The following is a 12,105-nucleotide window of genomic DNA, read 5'->3' on the forward strand; positions in this document are numbered from 1 at the left end:
TCCTTGACTATGTGGTCAAATGTAATAAATGCCAGGTTAATAAAGCTGAAAAATTTAAAATGGGAGGACTTCTCCATCCACTAGAGATTCCTTCGGGAAAATGGGAGAGTATCTCCATGGACTTTATTGTTGCTTTACCTAGAACACAGAGGGGGCACGACTCTGTGTGGATGATTGTGGATAGGTTAACCAAAATGGCTAGGTTCATTCCAACTTCAACTAATGTTAAAACACCAGAATTGGCTAGATTGTTCGTAGAGAACATATACCGATTGTATGGCCTTCCGGCAAATATAGTTTCTGATCGGGATAGAAAATTTGATAGCCATTTTTGGCGTGCGGTATTTAGGAAATTGGATACTAAACTTAGCATGAGTACGGCGAATCATCCGCAAACAGATGGGCAAACTGAAAGGGTTAACCAAATTCTTAAAGATATGCTTTGGGCATATGTAAGTAAAAGGCAAACTAATTAGGAAGAGTATTTACCGATAGCAGAGTTTGCATATAACAGTGCCAAGCACTCTTCCACTGGATATAGTCCATTTATGTTAATGTATGGGTTTCAGCCTAGAGCTCCTTTTGCAGTAGGACTGCATAAGGAAAAGGTTCAGGTAGCTAAAGACTTTTTAGAGGATATGAATAGTATGTTAATTTGCTCAAGAAAATATTAAAAAAGCTCAAAATCGAGCTAGAGCATATGCAAATCCTCACCGAAGAGACATCTCCTTTGAAGAAGGAGAATTGGTCTATCTTAAGGTGCCTGAACAAACTAAAACTATGAAAAAGGGACAATGTCCAAAGCTTTCACCAAGGTATTGTGGTCCTTTCATAATACTTAAAAAGGGTGGGAGAATTGGCTTACAAGCTCCAACTACCTGCTGGTAGTAAAATATATCCAGTTTTTCATGTAAGTAAATTAAGGAAAAAGCTGGGTGATTTGGATAATCTAATCTTAAATGATGATATTGAGGAGCTATTCTATGACCAATCTAATCCACATGAACCAGAAAAAATATTAAATGTTCGTAACAGACGAACAAGGAATACTATTTATCAGGAATGTTTGGTTAAGTGGAAAGATTGTTCAGAAGAAAGCTCAACATGGAAGCGAGTAAGTACTTTAAAGAAAAGGTTTCCTGATTTACAATTAGACCTTCCAAGTATCGCTTTCGAGGACGAAACCGATTCTTAAGGGGAAGGAAATGTGACATTAATGTGACATTAAAAGTGATATTTAATGTCACGTTAAGGTCACAAATATGGAATGTGACATTAAAGTGACATTTAATGTGACATTAAGGTAAATCTAGGGGAACATGCACGAGAATGACCGTCCGGGCTCTTGGGCGCCCGAACGGGGTTAAGGGGAGCCTAGAGAGTAAGAGAGTCCAAGAATAGTAGGACTCACCAATAGTGGACGGCTGGCAGAGGAAACGGGTAGAGAGGTGCCAGCACTTATCTAGGCGTGGTTGGGAGGAGAAGGAACTCTCATGCTCAAGGTTTTCATCGTTTTCTCTCTGTCTTTCCCGAAGCCATCTTTCATCATGTCTGCCTCCATTTCAGCATGACCTATTGATATGACTCAACCCCACCATGGAGATGCCCTCAATGATATGCCGAGTACCATTTCACCGAAGATGTCAACTGCTTACTCCAACCACCTACGTTGGGCCTTGCAGAACATGGACCCATATATAGACTTGGAAAAGTTCATGACACAACTTGCTTCCACACTCCATACCTTTGGCTACGATGTAATTTCCTCACACCCTACCTCCTAAGTCCTCTCACTTCCACCCAAAAGCAAGAATGTCACAAAACATAGCTAGTACAATGATGAATGCCAAGAAACTCATATTTGCCTCCAACAAGATGAAGTGCAAGTTAACTATGCACATGGCCAAGCATGCACGATCTATTGCTACCTACCTCAAAGGCAAAAGAGGGCCTACTTGGCCAAGTCAGATCATGAGTTTTATGAGCTATTTTTGGGCCACAACAAGGTGGCATGCCAAGTACTCCAAGCACCCAAACTGATTTATCTCAATGTGTGCCCTCTATGGTGAGTGATGATGGCCCTAATCTATCAATGGTAGGACAAAGGGGCCATTTCCCAAGGGGCTTGGAGCATCTCACTCTGTCAAGGGCCATGGTCCACTTCAGGTGGCTCCTTCTCTCGATGGTCTACCTTGGCCTATAGGGGCGGTCACCTAGGAAAGAGTGTGAAGGGTGCTCATACTAGTTATTGTCTTGGAGAAGAAGTTAGTCAAGGCACTTCATCTATCAAGATCGGAGGGCTTTGCCCCTGTAATATTCCCCCCCGTGACCCCCGTGCCCCCCCCCCCCATGCGAAACCCTCCCCCCCCCCCCCCATAAGAAAATTTTTTAAAAAAATTTCAAATTCTTTTTACTCTCACTCTCTCTCCCCCTGCCGACTGCATGGCGGGGAGAGAGAGTGAGTGAGTGAGTGAGTGAGTGAGTAAGAGGGAGTTAGGGGGGGGCATGCAGCCCCCCCAGGTGGCAGGGGTGGCGGCCATACTACCCTCCTCCCCCTCTTTAAAAAGAGGGGCCTTCCCCCTCCCTCCGGCAACGTAGCCCCTTCCTCGTCGTGATCAGCAGCTCCCCCTCCTCCTCCTCCTCGTCAGTCCGCAGAGCCCCTCCCCCCCCCCCCCCTCGGTGATAAAAAATAGCGCCGCACTGCTGCCCCGAGGAAGAAGAAGAAGGAGAGGGAGAGAGAGAAAGAGGAGAAGAAGGGAAGAAGAAGAAGAAAAAGGAGGAGAAGAAGGAGAGAGAGAGAGAGAGAGTAGGAGAAGGAGAGAAGAAAAGAAGAAGAAGAGGGAGAGAGAAAAGGAGAAGAAGGAGAAGAAGAGGGAGAGAGGAGAAGAAGAAGAAGAAGAAGAAGAAGAGGGAGAGAGAGAAGGAGAAGAAGAGAAGAAGAAGCAAAACAAGAGAGAGCGAGAGAGAGAGAGAGAGAGAGAAGACTATGAGATGGAGAGGGTGAGATAGAAGGAAAACAAATTGGGAAGAGGGTAAAAGAAGAAGAAGAGTTATGCATGTTTAAAGTCACATTGATTGGCCTTAGATTCCTTGTGAACCCTCGTACCACTTCCTTCTGTCAAGGCAAGAGCGGTCGATTTACCTCAAGGGTTGCAAGACCAAGAGAACGCACAAGGATGGCACCCAAGAGACGAGTTACAAGGAGCACAAGTGCTGAAGTTGCAAACGGAGCTAGGAATATATCCAATGCAAGCGGAGACATGAATACCACCAACCCTCCAGCAACTATAGCTCATATCCAGGTTGTACCAAGATTTAGATTCTCCTCACGCATCTTGAATTCTTAAATAGAGGTAGAATTGCATGCATAAAATAGGTAAGTCATTAGTATTACATTAGATGAGTAATAGGAAAGGAGACTAAAAAGCAAGTAACAATAGATGATGCATTGAAGAAAAATTGCATAAAATATAACAAGAAGCGTGTCAAGGTTGCATAGGAAGATTGCATCAATTTTAACGTACATTGAAGTGCTTGAATTCAAGTTTTGTATAATAGCCTTGAAATTGTAGGATAAAGTTAAAATTTGTCTTAGAGAGAAGATGGGCAAGTTAGACCCTAATCCGATATATCATGAAAAACATAAATGCATGTGTTCGCCATAAAAGGACTTAAGATGGGTTGATCTTCTACCCTAAATAGGTAGCCTTGGTTAATAAAGGTCAAGGTGAAATCACATAGATCATTAAAAAGATCTAGAAGATAACCGTTAAAGTTGTTCCTTGAGCAACCCTAAATCCCAAGGGCTAAATGCTAAGGGGAAGAGTAAACCCTAGGGAGACAGTATATCAAAACTGAAAATGATTTAAGTAGGGATAAGCTAAGTTCCAATGCAACGGTGGCTTAAGGGACTTGTTGAGATGGTTTACCATTGATGTTTCTAAAGAGGGTTGACCTTATTTGAGATGGAAAAGAGGTTAGTAAGCAGAGTGGTTACTTGCTGGATTAGGAAAGGATGTTTTCCTAGTTAAAGGATGTTAGGCTGGTTGTTTCAGCTTGATTGTTTCCGAAATGATACTTAAGGATTGGTTGTGATTTTGGATGAATATCCAAGTGATTATATTTTCATGGTGGGAACTGTAAGGATAAATTGCCATAGGAACAAAAGGGATGTTTTCCCTAGTAAATGTTATTAGGCTGGTTGCTTCAGCTGTGGATGATTTCCTAAAGGGATAATTAAGGAAGGATGGCACTAGCTACCCCCCGCGAACCGCCAAACCCTAACCAAGGGGGTTATGAATCCGCGCCGGGAATGTGGACCGAACCCGCCGCGAGAGGTCTCTCCGTGGAAATTACTTGGCGTAGGAGGACGCTTGGGTGCCAAGGGGGGCTCTGGCCGTAAATCCCAATGCCTCCGGACCCTACACAAGTGTTCTACGTGACTCAAGATAGGATCTCAAGGCCTTGATACTAGTTACAAGGCAGAATCTTGGTAGGATAAACCTTCGGGTTTTTATTTCCGGGAGACGGAAGGATTTTACTGCAGAGGCAGAAAGGGACAATTAATTCTCCTGTATGGGCGGGAGACAAACATTAACCTGAAGGTAAGTTAAGGAAGTATTTGATCTTGTTTTACCTTGTCTTCGTGTCTGCGCCCTAAATTATGTAAAGGAACCTGTGATTAACGGGTTAATTAAGGAAGCTGCTTTTATGTGTCAAACATAATGTGGTAGGTAATTAGATAACTAAAACAACCCCCGAGGGAAGCCTGGTGGATGTGACCGTCGCATCCATCCTACGCCAAGGTGGTCTCGGTTAGCGGAGAGCTTTCCTCAATGGAATTTATTTGATGCAAATGTTAGATAGATAAGGACCATAGAACTTGTAAGTTAAAAATCTCATTCATGCCGTTTTAGGGGACTGGAATGGGACTATGCCTTACGGGCAGAGAGGTTGAGCGATACATCCCTCTCGTTTCCCATTCTCTTTGAACTGAGTGCGATATGAGTCTACCTTGGTCCAGTTGTATCTACGCAAAGTGGAGCGGCTGTCGCCCGATGCTAGAAGGCTGTTAGGAAGACTCGACTACTAGGAACCCGGACTTCCGGTCGATCCTAGTGGGAACGGCCGGATAAGTTCCCTTGCGAGACAGACTCGAGAGACCCTAGTTGACAAATCCCATGTCATTCCTTGGGAGTGCCGGGTGGCGTCTTCTAGATATATCTCTCGATGGACTGCTAAGACATGTCCCACAATTTGAGGAGCAGGCACATTACAGCCCCTCTCTCTCAAAAGGGTCTCCCTATGTCACCGAAGCTCTGATAGAAAGCCCAAGATACCATTGGCCCTTGAACTCCTTGATCCATTGCAGAGGTTGAAATCCCTCTTGAAAGAGGCACTGCTACGTCCCCTTGATCTCATTTTTACAACACACATCAGCAGATGTAGTGCTCCAAGAATCAATCTTCACTCCAAAAAGTTAGCATTTGCGCTCCTATATCCTCAAATCTTGTTGTCTACCCTTCGCTAGAGTCAGTATGTGTGGATTTGGTCTATAGAGCATCCAAGGCTGTGTGACAAAGGGGGTCTCCATATAAGCTGGTCATATAATAAATCCATCCTCACAAAGTTGCAAGAAGTGCATCTGGTGATGAGTTGCCTTTCTGGCAAGCTGCTGCAGTTGACTCACCCAAGTCTTATAACTGTCCAAATGCATAATATCCAGCCTGATCACCTGGTTCAACTCTGTATTGCTCAGTACGAGGCTGGAAAGAAATTTCAATCAATCCATCTCGCCACATATATTAGGGAAACAGCATCAGATGTGTTAACTAGACCAAACTCAATGGCTTCAATGCACCTTAGACCAAATGTTTCACTAGATGTATAATAACACAATAGATGCTACTTAATAACCTTTGACATGAACAAAGTTATTACAATCAGACCTCATTAATATGCTTAATACTACAGATGAAAAATGCTGAAAGATAACAAAAACCTTGGAATAGGCGTCTGCGTACAAATGACATCGCTTCAGATTGTTCCACTACATTTGCGAGCTCAGCAGCATCAGGCCATGTATCACAAATAGCCCTACCAAGACAGCTAAACTAATTAGAAAATGTTTTAATATGTTGGTATTAATATCATAACATTGAAACAATGATAGTTCTTTGTTAAACTCTTTTAAACCTGTTTATGATTTACATTTATGTTTATGTTTCTGTTATTAAAAATGTACTTATCTTTCTTAGCTGCATGATAAGAATTATGCCACAGATACCAAATCTTCCTGCTGTTAGAAACCCTTTTCTTGCACAAAGGACACAAAGGCCCTCTATCCTCCCATCTATTCTTCTCCTTGCCTCTATTTCTTAGCAATCTTGTTCCACATATCACCATGCCATATAGTAAGCTTTATGACCTTTTGAAATGTGCAAAACATTGTCTACCACATATATCCCACATCATTGCAACTTCTTGTCATGCTTAATCTATCAGTAGTAATAGATGGGGCGGAAACCTCATTCATACAAAGTTCTTGTTGAACATATTGATCCACCCACAATCTTTGGCTCCTGACGTATAAAAACATCTTGGAAATACAAGAGAAGGAAACACTGAACTCTTGGTATCACATCCTACCTTTACATTCTTTACCTTGTACCTCATTTCTTAGTAATCATGTTTCACACATAATTGTGTCATTAGGTAGCCCTTACAATGTTCTGAAATGTTCAAGGAAAAAACTTGGACTCATAATCTCATGATTTCAAAGTTCCTGTTGAATATATTGAGCCACTTTTCTTGGGTTTGATGCAAAGCTCACACACAATTGTGACAAAAAAGGAAAGGTACACTAATGTCTCTCGACGACAAAAACGGACTACAAGACAGAACAATAGGAATAATCACTAGATATCAAAGTGTGACATGGTACATGGTAATCAGTGATATACACTGCAAAGCAAAGTGAAAAGGAATGTAGAATGCAATGCCCATATAGGGATACAAAAAAAGGGCATGGGTGGGGGTAGAGCACTATGACTGGTTGTGTGTATGAAGGTTGCAAGATGTAGTTAGGAAATCTTATCTGTTAGATTTATTTATCCCTATGTGTGAACACACATTATTATGTGTAAAAGTGTATGTTTAGGTGTGAACACTTTTTACACCACTTAGCATTAACTAAGGGTCAAAGGTGTAAGTGGATACATTAGCCTATATATTCAGGCCCTATCACTTGTACTTTCATCTCACATATCTCATCTATCTCATTATCAATCTATCTATCAGTTTGTGCGTACTTGCAAGCCATGGAGTTCCATCCACCACGGCCTGCTGGTCATGCACATGAGCTCCATACCCAACAGTGGTATCAGAGTAGGATCGACTAGTTCACATCACCTGTGCTGCTTCAGCATGCCCAGTTCAGCCTGAGCTGCCACCTGTGACATTGCATTCGGCAGTCATTGGTCCTTCTGTGCTGTCTGTCCAGCACAACAACCAGATCTGTAGCACTTCTGCCCTATTCCCTGTTGTGCCTACAGCCTAGGACTGCTCATACTGTGGTGCAGCAGAGAAGAAAAAGAAAAAGAAGGAGAAGAAATAAATAGCAGGGATACTGCTGAGCACTGCAGTCTGCCTAGTTCTGTGAGAGAAGAAGAGGAGAAGGTGAAAGTTTTGCGCTTCCTATCTGCATGCATGGCTGAAGCCTGTCCTCCACAACTGACCTGTGGCCTGTCCGACCTGTTGAGCACCACCCTGGAAGGGTCCACCTAACTGTCTCACATGCATTCCTGTCCTGGCCCATCAAGTCTGTCTGCCCTGACACGAGCCCCATCAACCAGCGGATCCTCATCAACTGCTCTGCCATTATCACATCATCAGCCTCAAGCCGACACAGCCCCACATGCCTGTCACCTACCATCCGTTGACCAGTCACATCATCATTCAGCAGTCTGATCAGCCTTTTCTCCTCAACCTTTAATCATAAAGGTTTAATTATTTCTTAAAGGGGGCAAACAATGGCCCACCAAGCATCCGATGTTTGGCGACACTATCACAAGCAATCAACACTAATCGTCGCGATGTCCTCAACATCAACATCAAGGGGGGATTTTAATCCCATTAAAATTTACAAAAAATAAATAATTTAAAAATAAAAATTTTAAAAGTTTTAGGTGATCGGAATTAGACACTAGCCATGTACATGCATGCACTAAGACCTTTCCATCACTTATTAAATATTGTGTGGGGTCCTCTACCCGTATTTTAATCCAAAATGAGTTGTATTATTTTTTTCTTTTCTTTCCTTTTGATTCACAAAGGAGCTAAATTTCAAGGTGGATTGTAACCACTTCCCACATGACCTCTAAGTTGATCTCGAAAGCTATACCCGTGCATTCGGCCTCTGGTCATGTGCTCGATGCCTTTGAGCCATGCTGACTTTTGATCAACCTCTGAGTCATACATATGAGCCTCTCAACCATGTCATATATTGGGTCCCTAAGCTTGTCAGTAGACCATGTCATGACCTACCTCGTGTTGTATCTCTCTTACATATGCATCTCCTTTTCAAGAAACATTGTATGGGATTCGACACTATCTCTTCGAGGTAAGACCTTCCCTTTTCTTTTTTCGTATGTTTCATGCCACAAGTTCAATGACCATGACCAAAAGGGAGATTTGTTAGATTTACTTATCCCCATGTGTTAACACATGTTATCGTGTGTAAAAGTATGTGTTTAGGTGTGAATACCTTTTACACCACTTAGAATCAAATAAGAGTCAAAGGTGTAGGTGGATACCTTAGCTTATACATTCACACCCTATCACTTGTACTTTCATCTCACATATCTCATTATCAATCCATCTTTTAGTTTGTGTGTACTTGCAAGAGCTCTCTCTCTCTCTCTCTCTCTCTCTCTCTCTCTCTCTCTCTCTCTCATGGCGTTCCATCCACCATAGCCTGCTGGTCATGCACGCAAGCTCCATACCCAACATTATATGTCTAAAGAATCAACTTATGGGACTTGATTTTAGGCAACTCAATTATGCAAGTAAATTTAAATAACTCAAAATGTACTAGCATATAATGACAAGAGAGAGTGCTCAAATGAGACACAAGAAACTTGTATTTATGAAGCTATTTATCAAGTAGTATGATTGTACAAATATGTACTTTGGAATGGTCTCCAATGTAGTTTGAAACTAATTGTAAGGTAGTTCTCTTAAATACTAAAGACTGTTAGCTTGCATATGTTAGTTATATCAATTTGTCATCTCCTATTTGTGAGCTCTTGTCAGAGTTTTACGGATACATAGTAGCTCTAGCATTTAGGTGCATTTTTTTTATTTGTTGGTCAAATGATATCCTTTGAAGACATGGCTATGATCCTTTTGTCTCAGATGCTATCTACTTGGTTCGATGTCTTCCACACCAGCCTTATCACATCCAGGACCCGCAAGACACTTTTATGGGAGGAGCTTTCACTGCTTGTCTTGGAGCATGACAAGCGATTCAAAGAGGTTGGAGCCAGTGGTTTTGGCTCCATCAAGGCATTTACTATAGGTGCAAGTGGAGGAAAGAAGAAGAAGGCATAGGCCAAGGACAAGAAGCAAAAGGACAAGAAGGATGAGAAGAAGGAGAAGAAGCCCAAGTGCCCACACTATGGGAAGGGCACTCATCCCAAGGAGAAGTGTTGGCAAAAGTACCTCCATTTGAAGCCAAAGAAGAAGGATTTGAAGGATGCCCCGGTAACAACATAGTCTATCTTTGTGCATGTATTTGCCAAGGAGGATACAGCTCTTGCTTCTTCCAGTCAACAGAAGCCTTGGCTTGTTGACAGTGGGATCTCTTCTCACATGACCTATAAACAGGATTCGCTTCAAGATCTGAGTGCCAAAGAGGGCACAGTCACTATTGGTGACAACTCTACAATTTCCGTTTAAGGAGTGGGAACTATTCCTTTGCTGCTAGACACACAGTCTTCTTCAACCAAATTTCTCTATGTACCGGATTTAGGTTTTAACCTCTTGTCTATTCATGGTCTTACACAACTTTGTATCCACATGGTATTTACACAAGATGCAGTGACAATGGAGGATGCTTGTACAAGTGTCATTCTTTGGACAAGATTCGAGGAGGGTAAGCTTTATATGCTCCAGCCTAAGCCGCGAGGTCTTTCCATGAGCTTGGGCTGCTTTGGCATACTTGTCATGGTCATCTCAATTTTGACACAATACAACAAGCTTCCCGAAAGAAGATGGTAGAGGGACTTCCCGACTTCCCTCCTATTCACACTTTGTCCCCTAGTTGTTTGAGGCACAAGCAGTATAGGCAACCACATCCCTAGGTTGCTACTAGAAGAGCTTCTACCCCGCTTGAGTTGGTTCACACCAACCTTTGGGCACGGCCTCCCTTGGGAAGGACAAGTATCTCATGTTGATTGTAGATGACTTCGATCGTTATGTGTAGTCGTATTTCCTGGAGTACAAGAGTGAGGCGTCCTTCCATTTCTATGAGTGGAAGGTTATTTGTGGAGACAAACTACTTCCGAAGTTCGTGGCATACCAAGCGATCATGGCGAAGAGTTTATTTCTAATCTCTTTTCTCAATTTTGCAAGGATCACGGAATTCGGGTGGAGTATACTCATCCTAACACACCTTCGGAGAATGGTGTGGTGGAGTGTGCAAATCGAACCATGCTAGAGATATCGTGTTGAAGCATCGGGGTCTTCCTCATACCCTTTGGAATGAGGCAATGACTACTACGGTTCACATCCACAATCATACCCGACTTCTGCATTACAGGATATGACTCCCTACGAGGCTTTCTTTGGTCGAAAGCCTTCTGTGTCTCACTTTTGCATCTTTGGATGTGATGCATTTGTCTATGTGGACAAGAAGAAGAGGAAGACGAAGCTTGATTCAAAGTCCATGAAGCTTATCTTCATGGGCTACAGCACTACCATGAAGGACTATCGACTCTATAACCAGATGACACGGAAGCTTGAGGTGAGCAGGGATGTGATCTTCAACAAGGCTTCGGCCTCCAAGGATCCTATTGATGGTTCTATTCCTAGTGATTCTTCATCATCAACTGATCCTCCCCCACCCTCAGTTCCTTTCCTTCCTTCCAGGTTGCCTCTTCGCACCCCTTCCTCCTTTTCGGCTCCTCCACCTCCTTTTCCACCCTCTACTCCAGCTTCCCTACCACCTTTGATGGATGTAACTACTACTTTTTCATCATATACTTCCACTCCTTCAACCTCCCCTCCAAAGTCTTCTATGGCTAATCAGCCCCGTCAAAGCAGAAGCCTTCTTGAGATGAGGAGGATTTACATTCCCTACATGAGGGGGAGTCCCTACCCTAGAAAAGTGCATTACAGGTCTCGATAGCTACTCACTCTCTTTCGCAACAGTATGAGTCTATTCGGGTCCCTCGTTGATACTGATTGCTCATACAAGATTCACGTGTTTCTCATATTCTTGCTACTCCTCCAGTCCGCACACATCAGCCCTCTTACAAGCCCAACGGAATAGTTCACTTTGTGTGAACTATACTCTTATATCACAGATTCTTTGCCAATGAACCTACTATAGTTCAGGAGGCTCTTGCACACGACAATTGGCATTAGGCCATGCAAGAGGAGCTAAATTCTATCGAGTGTAATCAAACATAGGAATTGGTTCCTCATCCGCCAAAGCCAAAGGTGATAGTGTGAAGTGGGTCTATAAGACCAAGTACCTTGCAGATGGCTCCTTGAACAAGCACAAAGCTAGGCTTAATACCAAGGGTTTCGCTCAGAGGGCAAGTTTGGACAATTTTCAGACTTTTGCACCTACAACTCTAGAGTCTACTATACTCAGCTTATTTTGGCTCTTGCAGCCCACCACCATTGGCCTATTTATCAGATGGACGTTAAGTCTGCCTTCTTGAATAGTATCCTCGTGCTTGGTACCAAAGGATTGATCACTTCTTTCTACAGAGTGGCTTTCATTGATCAGCTCATGAACCCAACCTATACTTCAAGTCTTCAAGGTTGAGGGTGGCAAGTGTGTTTTTCTTATCCTATATGCAGATGATCTTATTATTA

General features: G+C 42.8%; 1 protein-coding gene across 3 annotated transcripts in view; it reads right to left on the reverse strand.

The window, feature by feature from the left end:
• Positions 1 to 12,105, reverse strand: part of LOC148038603 (copper ion binding / methyltransferase) — a 248,227-nt gene that overhangs the window by 159,055 nt on the left and 77,067 nt on the right. For all 3 annotated transcript variants that reach the window (XM_087673802.1, XM_087673788.1, XM_087673795.1), the window contains exon 4: positions 6,002 to 6,096. In XM_087673802.1, coding sequence (XP_087529928.1) covers positions 6,002 to 6,096 — 95 coding nt within the window. The remainder of the gene's footprint in view (positions 1 to 6,001; positions 6,097 to 12,105) is intronic.

The sequence above is a fragment of the Lygodium microphyllum genome, chromosome 3, assembly GCF_053477565.2.
Source record: "Lygodium microphyllum isolate KBCC chromosome 3, Lygodium_microphyllum_v1.1.10, whole genome shotgun sequence".
Taxonomy (NCBI): domain Eukaryota; kingdom Viridiplantae; phylum Streptophyta; class Polypodiopsida; order Schizaeales; family Lygodiaceae; genus Lygodium; species Lygodium microphyllum.